Genomic DNA, 23,138 nt, shown 5'->3' with positions numbered 1-23,138 from the left:
TATATGTATATAATGACAAAGTGGGAACCTGCAAGGAAAGACACATCAACGTGATATATTCATGTTAGAAATGGTCTGATATCAAACTCTTGGTTCAGACCCCTAGGAGACATGGTCCACAATCTAATTCTCTTCTCAATAATATATTATCAGTTTATTCTCTCCTAGGAGATTTAACATGTTCGATACCAAAGTAACTCAGAGAGCTGATGTTGTAACGAGCCTCCATGAAATGTTTCTCTGGTCAAGGGTCCTGATATTACTCCTGTGTTCTGATATCCTTGTTTCTCCAGTCAAGGGTCCTGATATTACTCCTGTGATCTGCTATCCTTGTTTCTCCGGTCAAGGGTCCTGATATTACTCCTGTGTTCTGCTATCCTTGTTTCTCCGGTCAAGGGTCCTGATCTTACTCCTGTGTTCTGCTATCCTTGTTTCTCTGGTCAAGGGTCCTGATATTACTCCTGTGTTCTGCTATCCTTGTTTCTCTGGTCAAGGGTCCTGATATTACTCTTGTGATCTGCTATCCTTGTTTCTCTGGTCAAGGGTCCTGATATTACTCCTGTGTGCTGCTATCCTTGTTTCTCTGGTCAAGGGTCCTGATATTACTCCTGTGTGCTGCTATCCTTGTTTACAGAGCTCGTTTTGTTTTTCCTACACAGCAAAGACCACAAATACACTTGATCAGGTGGATCACATTTACTGTGGAACGATGCCCTTAATCTTAATGGTCTGGCTTGTAATAGGATGATTTAACTCTGTACATTTGTTTGTAAAGTTACACTGGGTACATTGGCCACATCTATAATTACCGTCCGGCACATTATCTAGGAAGGTACTACGTGGCGCCGGTGGAAGATCAGACCTCACCACCATTTGACTGATGTTGGGGGAGTGTCTGAAGACTACCCTCTGGGGTTCTTTAAACGTATTCTCCAGTTGTGGATCAGTGATCAAGATGTACCAGTGTTTTAAAAAACTTCTTATGGCTGCAATCCCGTTAATGGGATCGATATGACAACAGCCAGTGAAAGTGCAGGGCGCCAAATTCAAAACAACAGTAATCTCATTATTAAAATTCCTCAAACATACATGTATCTTATACCGTTTTAAAGATAATCTTGTTGTTAATCCCACCACAGTGTCCGATTTCAAATAGGCTTTACAGCGAAAGCACCACAAACGATTATGTTAGGTCACCACCAACTCACAGAGAAACACAGCCCTTTTTCCAGCCAAAGAGAGGAGTCACAAAAACCATGAATAGAGATGAAATGATTCACTAACCTTTGATGATTTTCATCAGATGACACTCTTAGGACTTAATGTTACACAATACATATATGTTTTGTTTGATAAAGTTCATATTCACATAAAAACATCTCAGTATACATTGGCGCATATATCATATATCACTAGTTCCAAAAACATCCGGTGATATTGCAGAGACACATCATTTTACAGAAATAGTCATTATAAATGTAGATGAAAATACAATTGTTAGACATAGAAATATAGATATACAGTGGGGCAAAAAAGTATTTAGTCAGCCACCAATTGTGCAAGTTATCCCACTTAGAAAGATGAGAGAGGCCTGTAATTTTCATCATAGGTACACTTCAACTATGACAGACAAAAAAAAAATCCAGAAAATCACATTGTAGGATTTTTTATGAATTTATTTGCAAATTGTGGTGGAAAATAAGTATTTGGTCACCTACAAACAAGCAAGATTTCTGGCTCTCACAGACATGTAACTTCTTCTTTAAGAGGCTCCTCTGTCCTCCACTCGTTACCTGTATTAATGGCACCTGTTTGAACTTATTATCAGTATAAAATACACCTGTCCACAACCTCAAACAGACACGAAACAAAATTGTAGACCTACACCAGGCTGGGAAGACTGAATCTGCAATAAGTAAGCAGCTCGGTTTGAAGAAATCAACTGTGGGAGCAATTATTAGGAAATGGAAGACATACAAGACCACTGATAATCTCCCTCGATCTGGGGCTCCACGCAAGATCTCACCCCGTGGGGTCAAAATGATCACAAGAACGGTGAGCAAAAATCCCAGAACCACACGGGGGGACCTAGTGAATGACCTGCAGAGAGCTGGGACCAAAGTAACAATGCCTGGGGGTGGACACATCATGCTGTGGGGCTGTTTTTCTGCAAAGGGACCAGGATGACTGATCCGTGTAAAGGAAAGAATGAATGGGGCCATGTATCGTGAGATTTTGAGTGAAAACCTCTTTCCATCAGCAAGGGCATTGAAGATGAAACGTGGCTGGGTCTTTCAGTATGATCCCAAACACACCGCCCGGGCAACGAAGGAGTGGCTTCGTAAGAAGCATTTCAAGGTCCTGGAGTGGCCTAGCCAGTCTCCAGATCTCAACCCCATAGAAAATCTTTGGAGGGAGTTCAAAGTCCGTTTTTCCCCAGCAACAGCCCCAAAACATCACTGCTCTAGAGGAGATCTGCATGGAGAAATGGGCCAAAATACCAGCAACAGTGTGTGAAAACCTTGTGAAGACTTACAGAAAACATTTGACATCTGTCATTGCCAACAAAGGTTATATAACAAAGTATTGAGATAAACTTTTGTTATTGACCAAATACTTATTTTCCACCATAATTTGCAAATAAATTCATAAAAAATCCTACAATGTGATTTTCTGGAGAAAAAAAATATAATTTTGTCTGTCATAGTTGAAGTGTACCTATGATGAAAATTACAGGCCTCTCTCATATTTTTAAGTGGGAGAACTTGCACAATTGGTGGCTGACTAAATCGTTTTTTGCCCCACTGTAATTCTCCTTAATGCAACCGCTGTGTCAGATTACAAAAAAACTTTACGGAAAAAGCAAACCTTTCAATAATCTGAGAACAGCGCTCAGAAAACAAATAAAATGATCCACCATGTTGGAGTCAACAGAAATCAGAAATAACATTATAAATATTCCCTTACCATTGATGATCTTCATCAGAATCCACTCCCAGGAATCCTAGTTCCACAATAAATGTTTGATTTGTTTGATAATGTCCATTATTTATGTCCAAGTAGGTACTTTTGTTAGGGCGTTAGGTACACAAATCCAAACGCTCGTGCAGGTCCAGCATAACGTCGGACAAAAACTTAAAAAAGTTATATTACAGGTCAGGAATCAATCTTTAGGATGTTTTTATCATAAATCTTCAATAACGTTTCAACCGGAGAATTCCATTGCCTGTAGAGAAGCAATGGAACGCAGGTCGCTACCATGTGAAATGCGCATGACCAGGACCTGGCTCTCTGCCAGACACCTGACTCATTCAGCTCTCATTCAGCCCCACATCACAGTTGAAGCCTCATTCAAGTTTCTAAAGACGGTTGACATCTAGTGGAAGTCCTAGGAAGTGCAACTTGATCCATATCCCACTGTGTATTCAATAGGGGCTGGGTTGAAAATCGATCAACCTCAGATTTCCCACTTCCTGTTTGGATTTCTTCTCAGGTTTGTGCCTGCCATATGAGTTCTGTTATATTCACAGACATCATTCAAACAGTTTTAGAGTGTTTTCTATCCAATACTAATAAAAATATGCATATATTAGCAACTGAGACTGAGGAGTAGGCCATTTACTCTGGGCACCTTTCATCCAAGCTACTCAATACTGCCCCTGCAGCCATAAGAAGTTTAATGATGTGGTCTAACTGTTTACCAAGTGGGGAGCACTGAAGGAAGCATTGAACGTGTTGTTCTGGAGGGAGGGGAGGTTTGGGGAGTACTGAAGGAAGCATTGAACATGTTGGTCTGGAGGGAGGGGAGGTTTGGGGAGTACTGAAGGAAGCATTGAACGTATTGGTCTGGGGGGAGGGAGGTTTGGGGAGTACTGAAGGAAGCATTGAACATGTTGGTCTGGAGGGAGGGGAGGTTTGGGGAGTACTGAAGGAAGCATTGAACGTGTTGGTCTGGAGGGTGGGGAGGTTTGGGGAGTACTGAAGGAAGCATTGAACGTGTTGGTCTGGAAGGTGGGGAGGTTTGGGGAGTACTAAAGGAAGCATTGAACGTGTTGGTCTGGAGGGAGGGGAGGTTTGGGGAGTACTGAAGGAAGCATTGAACGTGTTGGTCTGGAGGGTGGGGAGGTTTGGGGAGTACTGAAGGAAGCATTGAACGTGTTGGTCTGGAAGGTGGGGAGGTTTGGGGAGTACTGAAGGAAGCATTGAACGTGTTGGTCTAGAGCTGTTATCCTGGGTCATATTTTTATAATGATCACTTGCGTCATGCAGCCATTCCTCAGGGTAACCCCGCTGTCTGAAACGCTCATCCAGACAATCAGATTGTTCGTCATAGTCACTCTGTGTATATGACTGTATTGGCTGATGGAGAGGCTAGGGGTGTAGGGTGGAAGCTGTCTCCACATAATGGAATTCCTGCCCGTCGGCTTCCTGTATAGGTCTGTGCTAAAGCCACTCCCCTCCCTCTTAATCAAAATGTCCAGGTAACTTGTTTCATGCGCATCAAAGGTGAGGGTGAATTTCAGATGTTCACTGCTTGTATTGATGAAGGAGTGGAATCAATGAAGTTCCTCTGCTGTGCCCTAGAATAGAAGGAAAGCATCATCAATGAAGACTTTTTCAGAGCCTGATGAGCTGCTAGAATGGTTTGTTAGGGCTGACAATCTCATTCTTCTCAAACAACCCCACACACAGATTGACATGATTAGATGCTATTTTTTAAACTACAATGACCATAATGACCTGAGCGCCTACTTGTCTTGTCTGTGTTTCTTTTACACCTGCTACGTAAAAGAGACGGAGGAATGCACAATGGTCAATGCTATCTGGGATCCTTGGGACATCCCTACCCTAAACCCTACCTTAACCATTTTAAATGTCAACTTTAATGGGTTAGGGACGTCCCAAGGATGTATCTACTTGAAAATATATGACCTAAGTGATTGATAGTTGGTATCCAGCAGTCATAAAGCCTAATTTACTTTAATGAACTACTAAAATAGTGATTTGGTCAGACAACAGCTCTACACTTTATGGACTGACTGATCCATTCAACCTTCCATCCCTCTTCAGCCTTCCTCTCCTCTGAAGACCCAGTGAGGGTGGAGCTCAGTCAGAGAGCTGTTGAGGGACTGGTTAGGAAGAACACTTCTTCAGCCAGAGGTGAGGTCACACATGGTTTAGATCGTAAATATTTATGTCCTCTTAGCGGTTCATCACGTCATCATGTAAGCAAAAGGGAATTGTCCACTGATATTTAATTTCTCAACCCTCCTGGCTGTATGAAAGTTAATTTCACCTCAGGCACACACATTTATTCTTTGTTATTACCTGAGCCACTGCCTCTTCACCCGCTATCATTCAGAAGGTGAGGTCAGTACAGGTGGGACCGAAAGACTGAAAAACTATCTCAAGACCATCAGACTGTTAAATAGCCATCACTAGCACAGAGAGGCTGCAGCCTACAAATAGACTTGAAATCATTGGCCATTTAATAAATGGAACACTAGTCACTTTAATAATGTCCCTTTAATAATGTTTACATATCATTTCTCATCTCATATGTGTAAACTGTCTCAGTCTATGCTGCTCTGACATTGTTTATGCATATATTTATATATTCTTATTCCTTTACTTAGATTTGTGTGTATTAGGTATTTGTTGTGAAATTGTTAGATATTGCTGCACTGTTGGAGCTAGAAACACACGCATTTCGCTACACCTGCAATAACATCTGCTGAACACCTGTATGTGACCTATAACATTTGTGTAAAATGTATTTTTCCCCACTCATTCACCCCATCTCTTTACATTGCTGATGCATATTCGGTGTCCTGACTATGTCAAAGGCCCATCCTGATAGACCTGAACCTAATGCAGCTTGGAGTGAACAGATGACAGAAGTCACATTTAGGTGCCAGGTGTAACTGAGGCCATGGATGCTCCATATCCATAATGTTGAGTGTTTTATATAATATGACTAAATGTGTTTATTTCTGTGTTGCAGGGGCAGTCAAGAAATGGAACAGCAAGGCCACAGAACATGACATAGTCAGTGCTGTGGGAGACCACCTCAAGCCCCTGGTCGAGCCGGGGGTGGTGTTTACCACTCCACCACGCCTTCAGCAGGCTGGAAAAGTGGGATTGATCTGGTTGATCCATTTGTTTGTTTCAGTTTCCAGTAGTTGAATCCTTTGATGTATGGTTGATTTCAAAAATTTTCATTTTCAACAAATGAACTGGGTTGGTTGAAAAGTGATACTAAAGGTACATAGCATGCACTATTTTGACATAGTGGGAGATATGTTTTTCATACCAACACATTTGTTCATTGGTTTAGCAAGAGTCTGTTGATTGGTTGTTAATTTCTTTTGCAATATGTTCAAATCATGCTTTATTTATATAGCACATGTTATGTACGACTCTAGGAAGAGGGAACGCAACACCCTGCTACAACTTTCCCCTTGGAGTGAAAGAGGTATGGGACTGTAGGTGCGAGTAAGGATGACAAAGGTATCGTTTACAGGGAATTTATTCCCTCACATTGTAATTTTTGGGGAAAGGGGCTGGACGGAATCAAAGCAAAGCAAGTAAATATCAAAGCCCCCTCTCCTACCTTACCTGCCTACCCAACTTAGCACTAACCAAAATACAGGGTGATCCGACCAAGTCTTACCTAGTGTCGTGTCTTTATCATTAACTGAAGAAATATAGTTTTTATCAAAGATTCTCTGTAGTTATTATGCGATCAACTGATTAATCACGTAACTAATTAACTAGGAAGTCGGGGCACCAAGGAATATAATATTCAGATCACAAAGTTATTTCCTAAAATAACTTTTCAGATATTTTCTGATCAAAGTCTTCGAATTAATGAATTATTTACTTTACCTCACGTTAGTCTCATTCCAAACGTCATAAATTGTTGGTTATCTGCACGAACCCAGTCTTCACTATGAGTCATCCATACATCAATTGTCTTAAATCATTTATTTATTACTAAGTAATTCACAGAAATGCACAAACAAACAAGGCAAATGTAATGAAAGGAGAATGTGCCCTAGTGGCTAAACCGGCATGGCGGCTTGTTAGACAAAAGGGGAAGTGGGGGTCGACTTAAGAAGTCACTACAGTTAATGATTATAACAATTGAAATGCTAATCCTTTACACATGAATGCTCACTCATTCGGGAACGATTGCAATCAATATATATATTTACGCTCAGTGTGTAGTCTTGATCGCTGGTGAAAAGTTTGTGTCTTTTGTAGAATTGTCCATCTCTCTCCCTCTCGCGGATGTGGTTAAAGGGGATAGTTCAAAGTGACATTCATTTGTTATAGAATGGATGTTTCGGTGGTTGTCGTTCTTCGCGTTCAATGATACCGAAATCCTAGCTGCAGACTAGTAATCAATATCAAAGACTTGTTCTTATTCTGTCGGTATCGATAGTCTAAGAGTTTAACCACGTGGTATGGTTAAAAAGATTCAGCAATGGTCGACAACCTTTGTCCTCCTAATGGAGAAAAACATGGTCTGCAACTTTTAGCCATCTCGTAATTGAGGTAAGCTTGGTCTGCTGATCGAAAACCCGAGTGGGGTTTTTATTTGGAATGGCAAAAAAGGCTGGGAACAAATGAAAGAATAATACAAACTACTTCACAACAAAAACTGAGAAAAAAAACAAACTCAGAACATTAAAGAGGCTCTCTCTCTCAGCAACAACTAACACAGTACAAACCCTCAGCTCTCTACTGAGCAACAGAACACTGGCTTATATAGCTGGAAGGAGTATAATGAGATACAGCTGTATCCTGACGAGGGGGCGGGGTCAGCTCCAATTAGCAATGAGGGGAATTTCAGGAAGCCATGTTGAAACACACACATACCACAACACAGAAACTATGGAACTTAAAAGCACATTTCAGGCATGGATGCAACAATGGCTTCACAGAAGAAGAAAAAAAAATATATATATATATATATATATATATATATATATTTACCCCAACATATATAAGAGGATAAAAAACAGAAGATTAACAACTGAAAGACTACTGAACAATCTAAGGAAAATGCCATTGATTAAAATATTAACAATTGGATGCAATATCCAACCTAAAATATGAGCTTGTTTTACTACATTGTTTGTTATTACATTCACCAACAAGAAAACCAGAAATGGCACTTAAATAGAAAAGGGAACTAACAAAGAGTCAGTGACAAAAACCAAAATGAAACTGGTAGGGGTTTAGGAGGGGTTCTGAAAGACACTATGGGGGTGTCCACTGAAAGTTGACTGGTAAAAATAACTGGGACCTAAAAGACACCCACCATGAGACCCACTAAATCTGCCGAAGAAGAGTCAAACAAAAGAAAAACCCACACCAAACTTAAAGAAGCAAACCTAAAAGGTGTTGACTCTCCACATCTATCAAGACAACTGGAGCACTGGGCCAGACACTCTTAAATAGCACCTGGACCAGCTCAGCTGAAACACCTTCCCACTAACGAGATGGACAAGCCAGCACAGGTGTAACACATACTGACTAACGAGCTATACGTGCTAACAAGCTATACGTGCTAAAGTCCAACCTCAAAACATAAATGGAAAAACCAAACACCTTCCCCCTTAAGACAACAAATATATCCTATATTTTCGCCACTAGCTTCTAGAACTCTCATCTTCCTAAAACACCCTACGTTCTAGAACTCTTGTCCCCTTGAAACGAGCCCAAACACAACTCCAATACAGAAAAACATGCAATAAATTGTGATCCATGGCAAAGCACTGGCTAAACGCAAAACTTGTTGACTGCCCACCCTTAAGACAACCAGCGACCAACTCCTGCAATATCCGTAGTAACTTTCCACCTCACAGAGGAGCTTCTCTCTCTTTTCAGGGTTCACTCGATAGGCATGTTGTTGGATCAGGGCCCAGTCCCTAATGTCATGCTCTAGTAAATTTGGGTTGGCACATCTGAGAATGAACCCTGATACTCTAAAAGCAGGGCAACCATGTCAATATAATTGTACCCCAAAATTGTCAGTTGGTTACATAAATAATTATGATTACTAAATGTTACATGAATTGGAAATATCAAAAACAAATGTACAGACCTTTGTTAATATGTATTGGCAATAATTCACTTAATGGTGAGGCATGGAATAATAAAACATCTATCTTTTGTCAGGCTGATTATAGACCAATTTATTATACTGCGTCCATGTGTATAGGCTGCAAATACGTTGAAATTAATGTCACAGTTTAAACGTGTCCAAATCAATAGTCCAAATGCAGAAACAGTTTGTGATTAATTGAAATAAAATGTACTATCTACACAAACATCTGCCACAATAATCATATTACTTGTATTTTTTTTAAACAAGCACCTTATTAACTGCACAATAAACTGCACAACACCAAAAATCACTGATATCGATTAGGGGGGAAATCAGGTTGTATGTGCTGTTGAAACTAACACAACTAAAAAAAACACATGGAAATGGGAGATATCTTTTACCTCACTGGTTAGAGGACAACCTGCAGAAGACAGTCAGCTACATTTTGGAGTGATGCATTTAAATGTAGGGTTGGCTAAACAAAGGAATGCAACAGTTATTTGTCATCACTCATCGATATCATGCTGAAATAAATCGTCGAGAGGAGGGAGATATGGTTGCAAGTCCTGGTTGCAAAAACAGCTCAAAAACCACATGGAGTCTGGGAATAATGTGTACATCACTGGTTAGAGGAACATTTGTAGAAAACAGCTAGCTACATTTGAGTGTTGCATTTGATTCAAGTGGGTCACCAACGTGGTAAATGTAACAACTTTTTAAAGGGACGTTTTGTTAAATCAAACGTTTAGGGTTCTACATTGTGAAATTAATTCAAATAATTCTACCACAATGTTAAAAACATTCTACATTGTGACATTATTTCATTGATTACATTGATTCCATGAAACAACTCCTTCATGTATGTATTTTCAGAGATCTTTTATCAGACTATCTCAGCTAGAAGGTTTGTCTCCTGTGTATGTTCTCTGGTGTGTCTTCAGATAGTCAGATGTACCAAAACTCTTCCCACGTATATCACAGCTAAAAGATTGCTCCCCTGTGTGTGTTCTGTGTGTGTTCTTCTTTCCCTCGATCCTGACTAGTCTCCCAGTCCCTGCCGCTGAAAAACATCCCCACAGCATGATGATGCCACCACCATGCTTTACGTCAGGAGAGACGCTTGGCATTCAGGCCAAAGAGTTCATCAGGCCAGAGAATCTTGTTTCTCATGGTCTGAGAGTCATCAGGTGCCCTTTGGCAAACTCCAAGTGGGCTGTCATGTGCTTTTTAGTGAGGAGTGGCTTCTGTCTGGCCACTCTACCATAAAGGCCTGATTGGTGGAGTGCTGCAGAGATGGTTGTCCTTCTGGAAGGTTCTTCCATCTCCACAGAGGAACTCTGTCAGAGTGAACATCGGGTTCTTGGTCACCTCCCTGACCAAGGTCCTTCTCCCCCGATTGCTCAGTTTGGCCGGGCGGCCAGCTCTAGGAAGAGTCTTGGTGGTTCCAAACTTCTTCCATTTAAGAAAGATGGCGGCCACCTTCAATGCTGCAGACCTTTTTTGGTACCCTTCCCCAGATCTGTGCCTCGACACGATCCTGTCTCTGAGCTCTACGGACAATTTCTTCGACCTCTATTTCTTCGACCTCATGGCTTGGAGTTTGCTCTGACGTGCAATGCCAACTGTCGGACCTTATATAGACTGGTATAATCATAAACAATATGATTTCATGTGGCACAAAACAAAAACACAAATTCTCAGTCAAAAATATAAGTAGGAATACAGCCTTTCTCATGTGATTTCAGGATCGCTGACTGGGAAAATGTCCTTCCACACAGAGAGAGAGCAGTGGTTGGACTTTTATTGTGTGTGCCCTCTTATGCTCCTTCAGGCTCCTTAACCAGGTAAAATTCTTTCCACACTGGGAACATTGGAAAGGCTTTTCTCCTGTGTGTATTCGCACATGTCCCCTACTCGTGAAATGTTTTTACGCTGGGAGCAGTGGTAAGGCTTTTCTCCTGTGTGTGTCCACTCATGCTCCTTCAGGCTCCCTAACTGAATAAAACTCATTCCACAGTGGGAACAGTGAGAAGTCTGGTCCCTCTCCTACCAAAGACAGAGTATTTAGTTAAATACTAAAAAGAGAACGGAATTAAACCTCCATAAAATAAAACTGTCTTCCTGCGAGGCTAGATTCCTCAAAAACCTGAAGTCAGTTTTCAGAACATACCATAATTTTCATAACTTGGCGGCTGCCCCTAATAATAATAATGTAGAACATTAAATATAACCTTGCTTTCATGTTTATAGGCTGAGCAGAGCTCTATAATAGGGAATGGGTGACACCTAGTCAGTTGTACAAATGAATGCATTCAACTGAAACGTGTCTTCCGCATTTAACCCAACCACTCTAAATCAGAGAGGTGCGGGGGGCTGCCTTATTCAACATCCACATCTTCGGCGCCTCGCTTTTCTTCTGTGTGTATTCTCTCATGCCTTTTCAGGGTAGCTAACACGGTAAAACTCTTTCTACACTGGGAACATTGGAAAGGCTTTTCTCCTGTGTGTGTCCTCTCGTGAGCTTTTAGGTCCCCTACTCGGGAAAATGTATTTTTACACTGGGAGCAGCAGTAAGGCTTTTCTCCTGTGTGTATTCTCTCATGCTCTTTTAGGTGCCCTCTCTGAGTAAAACTGTTTCCACAATGTGAACATTGGAATGGCTTTTCTCCTGTGTGTATTCTCTCATGTCTTTTTAGGTTACTTAACACGATAAAACTCTTTCCACACTGGGAACATTGGAAAGGCTTTTCTCCTGTGTGTGTCCATTCATGCTCTTTCAGGCTCCTTGACTGAATAAATCTCATTCCACAGTGGGAACAGTGATGAGGCTTTTCTCCTGTGTGTATTCTCTCATGCCTTTTCAGGTTAGCTAACACGGTAAAACGCTTTCTACACTGGAAACAATGGAACGGTTCTTGTCCTGTGTGTGTCCATTCATGAGCTTTTAGGTCCCCTGATCGGGAAAATCTCTTTTCACATTGGAAGCAGTGGTAAGGCTTTTCTCCTGTGTGTATTCTCTCATGCCTTTTCAGGTTAGCTAACAGGGTAAAAATCTTTCGACACTGGGAACACTGGAAAGGCTTTTCTTCTGAGTGTGTCCACTCATGTGCCTTCAGGCTCGCTAACTGAATAAAACTCATTCCACAGTGGGAACAGTGATAAGGATTTTCTCCTGTGTGTATTCTCTCATGCCTTTTCAGATTAGCTAACAGGGTAAAACTCTTTCCACACTGGGAACATTGAAAAGGCTTTTCTCCTGTGTGTGTCCTCTCGTGAGCTTTTAGGTCCCCTGATCGGGAAAATCTCTTTTCACATAAGAAGCAGTGGTAAGGCTTTAATCCTGTGTGTGTACTTTCATGAGCTTTTAGGTCCCCTACTCGTGAAAATCTATTTTTACACTGGGAGCATTGGTAAGGCTTTTCTCCTGTGTGTATTCTCTCATGCTCTTGTAGGTGCCCTCTCTGAGTAAAACGCTTTCCACAATGGGAACATTGAAATGGCTTTTCTCCTTTGTGTATTCTCTCATGCCTTTTCAGGTTATTTAACACAGTAAAACTCTTTCCACACTGGGAACAGTGATGACGCTTTTCTCCTGTGTGCATCCCCTCATGCTCCTTCAGGCTTCCTAACTGAATAAAACTCTTTCCAATGTTCCCAGGGTGGAAAGGCTTTTCTCCTGTGTGTGTCCTCTCATGAGCTTTTAAGTCCCCTAATCTGGAAAATCTCTTTTCACATTGTAAGCAGTGGTATGGCTTTTCTCCTGTGTGTGTCCTCTCATGGCGTTTTAGGTTCCCTAAACAGCGAAAACTCTTTTCACAGTGGGAGCAGTTGTGTTGTCTCGCTGGTTTGGGCGTCTCTGGGTCTGGTTCCTCTGAAGGACTCTTCCTGCTGTCATAGTGAGAGTCTGGTCTCTCTCCTGCCAAAGACAAACAGTATCTAGTTAAACAGAGACCTGAATGAAACCTACACATGATAAAGCTGTCTTCCTATGAGGTTTAACCTAGAATAGATACCTCAATAAAAGAGCAGAACTGGTCATCACAGAGTGGCTGTAGTGCTTTGTAGGCTGGGTAAATCAATTTGAATTCAAAACATTTTGACAGCGTCCCTTTTGATAAAAAAAAAGAAGCTTTCCTTACATTGTTTGACTATGGAAGAAGTGGTTTTCTTAACTGAATGTAAAAACATTCATGAGATATACAGTACCAGACAAAGGTTTGGACACACCTACTCATTCAAGGGTTATTCTTATTTTTTATTTCTACATTGTAGAAAATAGTGAAAAATATGAAAACACATATGGAATCATGTAGTAACCAAAAAAGTGGTAAACTACTCAAAATACACTGCTCAAAAAAATAAAGGGAACACTAAAATAACACATCCTAGATCTGAATGAATTAAATATTCTTATTAAATACTTTTTTCTTTACATAGTTGAATGTGCTGACAACAAAATCACACAAAAATGATCAATGGAAATCAAATTTATCAACCCATGGAGGTCTGGATTTGGAGTCACACTCAAAATTAAAGTGGAAAACCACACTACAGGCTGATCCAACTTTGATGTAATGTCCTTAAAACAAGTCAAAATGAGGCTCAATAGTGTGTGGCCTCCACGTGCCTGTATGACCTCCCTACAATGCCTGGGCATGCTCCTGATGAGGTGGTGGATGGTCTCGAGGGATCTCCTCCCAGACCTGGACTAAAGCATCCGACAGTCTGTGGTGCAATGTGGCGTTGGTGGATGGAGCGAGACATGATGTCCCAGATGTGCCCAATTGGATTCAGGTCTGGGGAACGGGCGGGCCAGTCCATAGCATCAATGCCTTCCTCTTGCAGGAACTGCTGACACACTCCAGCCACATGAGGTTTAGCATTGTCTTGCATTAGGAGGAACCCAGGGCCAACCGCACCAGCATATGGTCTCACAAGGGGTCTGAGGATCTCATCTCGGTACCTAATGGCAGTCAGGCTACCTCTGGCGAGCACATGGAGGGCTGTGCGGCCCCCCAAAGAAATGCCACCCCACACCATGACTGACCCACTGCCAAACCGGTCATGCTGGAGGATGTTGCAGGCAGCAGAACGTTCTCCACGGCGTCTCCAGACTGTCACATGTGCTCAGTGTGAACCTGCTTTCATCTGTGAAGAGCACAGGGCGCCAGTGGCGAATTTGCCAATCTTGGTGTTCTCTGGCAAATGCCAAACGTCCTGTACGGTGTTGGGCTGTAAGCACAACCCCCACCTGTGGACGTCGGGCCCTCATACCACCCTCATGGAGTCTGTTTCTGACCGTTTGAGCAGACACATGCACATTTGTGGCCTGCTGGAGGTCATTTTGCAGGGCTCTGGCAGTGCTCCTCCTGCTCCTCCTTGCACAAAGGTGGAGGTAGAGGTCTTCCTGCTGGGTTATTGCCCTCCTACGGCCTCCTCCACGTCTCCTGATGTACTGGCCTGTCTCCTGGTAGCGCCTCCATGCTCTGGATACTACGCTGACAGACACAGCAAACCTTCTTGCCACAGCTCGCATTGATGTGCCATCCTGGATGAGCTGCACTACCTCAGCCACTTGTGTGGGTTGTAGACAACGTCTCATGCTACCACTAGACTGAAAGCACCGCCAGCATTCAAAAGTGACCAAAACACCAGCCAGGAAGCATAGGAACTGAGAAGTGATCTGTGGTCGCCACCTGCAGAACCACTCCTTTATTGGGGGTGTCTTGCTAATAATTTCCACCTGTTGTCTATTCCATTTGCACAACAGCATGTGAAATTTATTGTCAATCATTGTCGCTTCCTAAGTGGACAGTTTGATTTCACAGAAGGGTGATTGATTTGGAGTTACATTGTGTTGTTTAAGTGTTCCCTTTATTTTTTTGAACAGTGTATATGGAATGCTTTTCCAACAGTCTTAAAGGAGTTCCCACATATGTTGAGCACTCGTTGGCTGCTTTTCCTTCACTCTGCGGTCCAATTCATCCCAAACCATCTCAATTGGGTTGAGGTCGGGTGATTGTGGCGGCAAGGTCATCTGACACAGCACTCTATCAATCTCCTTTTTGGTCAAATAGCCCTTACACAGCCTGGAGGAGTGTTGGGTCATTGTCCTGTAGAAAAACACATAATAGTCCCACTAAGCGCAAAGCAGATGGGATGGCATATTGTTGCAGAATGCTGTGGTAGCCAGACAGGTGTGTGCCTTTCCAAATCATGTCCATTCAATTGAATTTACAACAGGTGGACTCCAATCAAGTTGAAGAAACATCTCAAGGATGATTAATGGAAACAAGATGCACCTGAGCTCAATTTAGAGTCTCATAGCAAAGGTCTGAATACTTAGGTAAATAAGGCATTTGTTTTTTCCTTTTTAATAAATGTTAATTTTTTTCTAAAAACCCATCTTTGCTTTTTCATTATGGGGTATTGTGTGTAGAATGATTAGGATTTGTATTTATTGTAGGCTGTAACGTAACAAAATGTGGAAAGACTTTAGTGACATAAATAAGGGGTTGAAGACTTTTTTTATATATCTCATAAAGGACTGACACTTCCGAACAAACTTACTTTAGATTTTTTGGGGAAACAATGTTACTATGGTTACTGTTGTTCCATGTTGTGAATGTTATCCAATGTGTTACTATGGGTTACAGCAGTATGGCCAAATCATGTTTTGACATAAATTAACTTTTTTATATTTTTGTTGATACTTCAAGGGGTCTTACAATTCAAAATCAGAACGTCAAATTATCCTTGGTATAACCTTCTAAAAACAGTACTATACTGGGGAAGCCCTTCATGTTGGAGGGTGTTTTATCTTTGACACTTCAGCAACTGTGTTAGTACAAGGCATGGAGACGGGTTGCATGGAAGTTCCTTTATATAATGTGGAACTGGAATCGGATTTTATTTCTCATTCCGTTGTCGTTGGAATGTGGCCTAGCCTACCAGTGAAGGGGGTAGAGGTCGACCGATTAATTGGAATGGCAGATTAATTAGGGCCGATTTCAAGTTTTCATAACAATCGGAAATCGGTATTTTTGGGCGCCGATTTGCTGATTTTTTTTTTTTTTTTACACCTTTATTTAACTAGGCAAGTCAGTTAAGAACACATTCTTATTTTCAATGATGGGGCAGAAAGAGATTTTCACCTTGTCAGCTCGGGGGATCCACTCTTGCAACCCTACAGTTAACTAGTCCAACGCAATAACGACCTGCCTCTCTCTCGTTGCACTCCACAAGGAGACTGTCTGTTACGCAAATGCAGTAAGCCAAGGTAAGTTGCTAGCTAGCATTAAACGTATCTTATAATAAACAATCAATCATAATCACTAGTTAACTACACATGGTTGATGATATTACTAGATATTATTTAGCGTGTCCTGCGTTGCATATAATCTGACTGAGCATACAAGTATCTAAGTATGACTGAGCAGTGGTAGGCAGCAGCAGGCTCGTAAGCATTCATTCGAACAGCACTTTCGTGCGTTTTGCCAGCAGTTATTCGTTGTGCATCAAGCATTGCGCTGTTTATGACTTCAAACCTATCAACTCCCGAGATGAGGCTGGTGTGACCGAAGTGAAATGGCTGGCTAGTTAGCGCGCGCTAATAGCGTTTCAAACTTCACTCGCTCTGAGCCTTGGGGTGGTTGTTTCCCTTGCTCTGCATGGGTAACGCTGCTTCGATGTGGTGGCTGTTGTCGTTGTGTTGCTGGTTCGAGCCCAGGGATGAGCGAGGAGAGAGACGGAAGCTATACTGTTACACTGGCAATACTAAAGTGCCTCTAAGAACATCCAATAGTCAAAGGTTAATGAAATACAAATGGTATAGAGGGAAATAGTCCTATAATAACTACAACCTAAAACTTCTTACCTGGGAATATTGAAGACTCATGTTAAAAGGAACCACCAGCTTTCATATGTTCTCATGTTCTGAGCAAGGAAACATCAATGAGATATACAGTACTAGTCAAAAGTTTGGACACACCTACTCATTCCAGGGTTTGTCTTAATTTTTTTTAACCATTTTCTACATAGTAAAATAATAGTGAAGACATGAAAACTATGAAATACACATATGGAATCATGTAGTAACCAAAAAATTGGTAAATCAAAATATGTTTTAGATTCTTCAAAGTAGCCACCCTTTGCCTTGATGACAGATTTGCACACTCTTGGCATTCTCTCAACCAGCTTAAACTGGACTGCTTTTCCAAAAGTGTTGAAGGAGTTCCCACATATGCTGAGCACTCGTTGGCTGCTTTTCCTTCACGCTGCAGTCCAATTCATCCCAAACCATCTCAATTGGGTTGAGGTCGGGTGATTGTGGAGGCCAGGTCATCTGATGCAACACTACATCACTATCCTTTTTGGTCAAATAGCCCTTACACAGCCTGGAGGTGTGTTGGGTCATTGTCCTGCTGAAAAACAAATGATAGTCCCACTAAGCGCAAACCAGATGGGATGGCGTATCGCTGCAGAATGCTGTGGTGGCCAGACAGGTGTGTGCCTTTCCAAATCATGTCCAATAAATTGAATTTACCACAGGTGGACTCCAATCAAGTTGTAGAAACATCTCAACGATGATCAATGGAAACATGCACCTGAGCTCAATTTCGAGTCTCATAGTAAATGGTCTGAATACTTATAATAATAATAAATAATAATAAAAATAACGTTTTCTTTAAATAAATGTGTCATTTTTTCTAAAACCCTTTTTTTCACTTTTTCATTATGGGGCATTGCTTGATTGATGAGGATTTTTATTTATTGTAGAATAAGGCTGTAACGTAACAAAATGTGTAAAGACTTTAGTGACATAAATAAGGGATTAAAGACATCCAAAAAGTATATATATAGCATTTAATTTATTTCTGTATAGACAGGAGTAATTACAGTGGGGCAAAAAAAAGTATTTAGTCAGCCACCAATTGTGCAAGTTCTCCCACTTAAAAAGATGAGGCCTGTAATTTTCATCATAGGTACACTTCAACTATGACAGACAAAATGAGAAAAAAAAAATTATACAAAGGGTATATAACAAAGTATTGAGATAAACTTTTGTTATTGACCAAATACTTATTTTCCACCATAATTTGCAAATAAATTCATAAAAAATCCTACAATGTGATTTTCTGGAATTATTTTTCTCATTTTGTCTGTCATAGTTGAAGGTGGACTGTATAAAACGGTGTGTTCATCTCTGTCAGATATGAACCTCTATCAGGTGGACTGTATAGAATGGTGTGTTCAAATAAAACACTATAGGATTTGTCTCCAGATGGTTATGCATATTCATGACATGAGCCTAGTAGCTTAACATCTCTCTCCATTGAATACAGGCGGTTGACTTCAACAACTCTCATAGAATATATATTTTTTAAATGATTACAATAATTATTAGTATCCACCAATCCAAAGAAAGGTGTGAGCTAGAGAACCAGCAGTGCCGCTTTGTGGACAACGACTCCCCTTGTTAGGGCGAAGAGACATCTTGTCAGTATATCCATAATCTTTGGTCTAGCCAACTCAACTCTCGCATGGCACTATTGGGCAGCAACGTGTGTTGTAAAAAATCACTACATGAAAACCACTACAAGCCATGCCCCCCAGTCTGCGGTCAGCAGATAGACTCTTCTCAAATATATATGTTAAGTCAAACAAGGGGTAGCTTGCTCTCTACATAGTCTGATTCTAGACATAACAGTCATAATTCTAGGGCCCTCCGTTGAAGAGGTAATGACGAGCCAACTCCGAATATCCAAAGTTAAAAACGAATTTAAGGCGATACTTACTGGTGTTACTCAGATCTCTGATTTCCACCTCTTCATCTTTCAATGTGACAGTAATCTCTCCTTCCTTCTTCACTCCAAAAACTGCATCCTCTTCTTTTACTGTAACATCCTCCTCCTCTTTCACTCTGAACGAGTCTTCCTCTTCTTCTTTCACGGTAACAGCCTCACCCTCTACTTCTTGTTTTACTGTGACATCCTCCTCTTCCTTCTCCTCTTTCACGACAATGTTCAGCCCCAGGGCTTCTTTCTCCGTCCAGCAGACCTCCTCTTCTTTAACAGGAGGGGAGTAGTTTAGGGAGCTCATGTTCGGGGACGTTAGCTAGATAGCTAGCTATCATTAGCGACTAGGCTAGTGCTAACTTAACCAGCCAGCTACTATAGCTGACTAATAAAAAATAACGTAATATTAAATAGGTTAACAAGTAAATAAGACAGAAGCGTGTCTAAAACACAGAAGCTAATATACACTGAAAGCGTCTAAATAGCTTGAATCTTTCGGCTATGTTGGCTAGCCAGCTACCGAGGTGGTTGACGAGCTGTTTATGAAGAACCGTCCACTAGATTATACGTCACGCTAGCAGCATCGCCTGAAAGACGCACATCGCCGTCTGCTGACTGGAGTGGGAAACGCAGTTGAGGATCATGTTTTATTGTCAGACAAAGATGTTTTGAAAGGGATTTAATTAAAGAATACCATTATATTGAGACATCAAAGACAGGAATGTGTCGATTGATTAGTGCAAATATTTTTTGTTTTACTACAGCACATTTAAGACAGTTTCATTAAGTTAAACTAAATCTAAATAAGTAGCTAGCTACTTGTAGGTCTATACTGCTCCTACATGGTGTAACAATACATCATGTAGATGTATATAATGGACAGACAAGGTTGATACTGCTCCTACATGGTGTAACAATACATCATGTAGATGTACACTACCGTTCAAAAGTTTGGGGTCACTTGGAAATGTCCTTGCTTTTGAAAGAAAATCAAAAATGTTGTCCATTAAAATAACATCAAATTGATCAGAAATACAGTGTAGACATTGTTAATGGTGTAAATGAATATTGTAGCTGAAAACGACTGATTTTTTTATGGAATATCTACATAGCCATACAGAGGCCCATTATCAGAAACCATCACTCCTGTGTTCCAATGGCACATTGTGTTATCTTATCCAAGTTTATCATTTTAAAAGGCTAATTGATCATTAGAAAACCCTGTTGCAATTATGGTAGCGCCACTGAAAACTGTGCTGATTTAACAAAGCTTTTGTAAACAGTTTTGTTGCATAACAATCAGGCAGTAGAACAACAATGACCAATCTTCCCTCCCCTTAACATTTGGTTTGATTCTGACCCTGTCAGTGTGCCAGGTGGATTTTGGGTTTGATTCAGAGCCTGCCAGTGTACCAAGTGGACATTGGGTTTGATTCAGAGCCTGCCAGTGTACCAGGTGGACATTGGGTTTGATTCAGACCCTGCCAGTGTGCCAGGTGGACATTTATTCACACCCTGCCAGGTGGACATTGGGTTTGATTCACACCCTGCCAGTGTGCCAGGTGGACATTATGTTTGATTAAGACCCTGCCAGTGTGCCAGGTGGACATTTATTCAGACCCTGCCAGGTGGACATTGGGTTTGATTAAGACCCTGCCAGTGTGCCAGGTGGACATTAGGTTTGATTCAGACCCTTCCAGCATGGGCAGAAATGTATTCCATGGTAAGTAACTTATAACCACAGAATCACCCCAGACGTTTCATGCATGACTAAAAACTCCTAAGTATTAGATTTACTGCCATGGTCTAGTATGTCACTGCATCAGACACCATTCACAATGCTGGCTGAGGTACGAGTAAAAATGACATTATTTCCTCATTGTAAAAAATGACAAGGCCATTGCTGAGGAAGCAGGGGAAGTGTTGTGAGTAACAGAACTGCCTGAGGTGTGGGGGAAGGGAAGCTGCTCACTGATTGGCTGTAGAGAAAAGGGTCCCTCCAAACAAAAATCTATCACTATTCCAACTGACATGTCAAATTCTCCCCCAAATCTACCACTAATAGGCCAAGCTTCCACAGACCCAGTCTTGTATTGGCAAACAGAACAAATAATTTGACATTCAAATATGTCATTTTAAATAGCTAAATTCAATCCAGCTGGGCATTTTTAACACACACATTTGTTCCTACTGTAGATGTTATGCCTTTGTACAGATCTAGGATCAGTTCTCCTCCACAATGCATACACAGTACTGGTCAATTGTTTGGACACACCTCCAAATTCAATGTTTTTTCTTTATTTTAACTATTGTCTACATTGTAGAATAATAGTGAAGACAACACAACTATTAAATAACACACATGGAATCATGTAGTAACCAAAAAAGTGTTAAACAAATCAAAACATATGTTATATTTGAGATTCTTCAAAGTATTCACCATGTGCCTTGATTACAGCTGTGCACCCTCTTGGCATTGGATGTTGGAGTTATTACATTAAACCAATCAGAATTCAGAATAATGCCAAAGTCAGGTGTGATGTAATATGGAGGACCAGCCTATTCCCTATGATGTAAACCACAACAGAAATAACTTAAAATGTAGAACTTAAAATTAAACCAATCGTTTGCACTCATGACTCGAGTGATTCAAGTAAATCAAAGTTTTGGAAAAACATAACGCCATCTAACCAAATATCAAAGATTGTTAGCAATATGCAGTTATCTTAGCCAGCCAGCTAACATTAGCGATTTAGCCAATGAGCTATGGTCAGTGAGCTGGAAGTACCTTAGACCAGTCTGAACCCAACTAACAAAATCCAACTAAAACATGACTGCAGATCAAAAGAGCAGAGACATACAGAATGATGGCAGGGAAAATCCCTAACACCCAAAATAGATAGATTCCAGATGTCAGTTAGCAGCAGTAAGCCAAGGTGAAAAAGTTACAAAACTTCCGTAGTCTACTTCACAGAGAACATGCTGAAGAGTAGTTATGGGGAAACAAAGCTTCCTGAAGCATTGGCGCTTTCAGCCTGTTGTGTCAAAAATAGGTTCATTACTCAAGGCTTTGAGCAACACAGAATTTATAACAGCCACATTTTTATAGATGATGTCCCACACCATAGCGCGTGCGCAGCGTAGCCTTTATGTCATCTACTAAACCACTGACCGTGTCCGAGAGCATCAAATCCATGCTGCATTGTGGGTAAACCGTTACTGGCTGACTGTTTTATAAATAATAATGAGTAGTTATTTATGATGCAAGGTTATTTGTAGATCAGTCAGTCAGCAGTCACCTGCACTGTCGCCTGCAATGTTGAACAAGCCCAATACCAAACCAATCAGGTGGTTGTTTGACGAAATGAATCGGGTTGATTTCCTTTGGCATTTTGAGCCCACGGCAAGAAGGCACCCTGTTAACGGGTTCCCACTAGATAACACAACCACACAGTTCATGAAAAGCATGAGGTGTGGTTGATGTTTGCAAACTTGAGCTAGATATGGACCTAGTGTGACCTTCCTTGTCCCGTCCCTCAAGTCAGTGAGTCAACACAGGAAGGAGCAACGGATGAATAGTTCATTTATTTCCAAAGCTGCAATGATGGGACACACACAGTATGGATGAATGATCAGTAGTGACGGGATATAAATAGCACTCCCACAACAATTCTCCATAAATCTGCCCTATAATATACTAACAAAAAAACAATTGAAATGTCTATCAAAGTCATTGTGATCGTATAGTGGATTTAACAATTCCTAATAATTTTTAATTTACTATAATAAAAATGAATACATTGTTTCCATGTGTCTAATACTCACTGCATCAGAATAAACTATCATCCATTTTAGTATTAAAATATATCAAAATAACCTGAAATAACCTTGTGGCGAAGAAGTATAATACACCTCAACTAACAAAACCGGGATAATAAACTGGCTGGTGTTCATGAGTTTATAAAACATAGACTTTATACATTTGTCATAAATTACCTGTATTGACGGGACACACTGTGTGGATGAATGATCAGCAGTCGACAGGGTAAAAATAGCACTCATAAAGAAGATGCATTTTCCAGTTAGCTACCAACTTGAAAGAGGTAACTTTAGCATAAAACCCACATGGAAAACGATGATTTGGCAAATAACATATAAAGAGAGGCTTATTTGATGCCAAACCAACAACAGTAGTAACTAAAACATAAATTGTTAATGTATGA

At 40.9% G+C, this 23,138-nt stretch overlaps 1 protein-coding gene across 1 annotated transcript; it reads right to left on the bottom strand.

Annotated features, from left to right (window-relative positions):
* Positions 1 to 10,594: 10,594 nt before the first annotated feature.
* On the bottom strand, positions 10,595 to 19,559 carry LOC110521936 (zinc finger protein 883-like). Its single transcript, XM_021599911.2, has 2 exons — positions 18,916 to 19,559; positions 10,595 to 13,034 (listed from the first exon to the last, which is right to left on the bottom strand). Exons 1-2 carry the CDS (start codon positions 19,217 to 19,219, stop codon positions 11,497 to 11,499), a joined length of 1,842 nt encoding a protein of 613 aa, XP_021455586.1. The 5' UTR covers positions 19,220 to 19,559; the 3' UTR covers positions 10,595 to 11,496.
* Between the last annotated feature and the right edge of the window lie 3,579 nt (positions 19,560 to 23,138).

The sequence above is a fragment of the Oncorhynchus mykiss genome, chromosome 4 (assembly GCF_013265735.2).
Source record: "Oncorhynchus mykiss isolate Arlee chromosome 4, USDA_OmykA_1.1, whole genome shotgun sequence".
Taxonomy (NCBI): Eukaryota; Metazoa; Chordata; class Actinopteri; order Salmoniformes; family Salmonidae; genus Oncorhynchus; species Oncorhynchus mykiss.
This window is presented reverse-complemented; position numbering and strand designations above follow the sequence as displayed.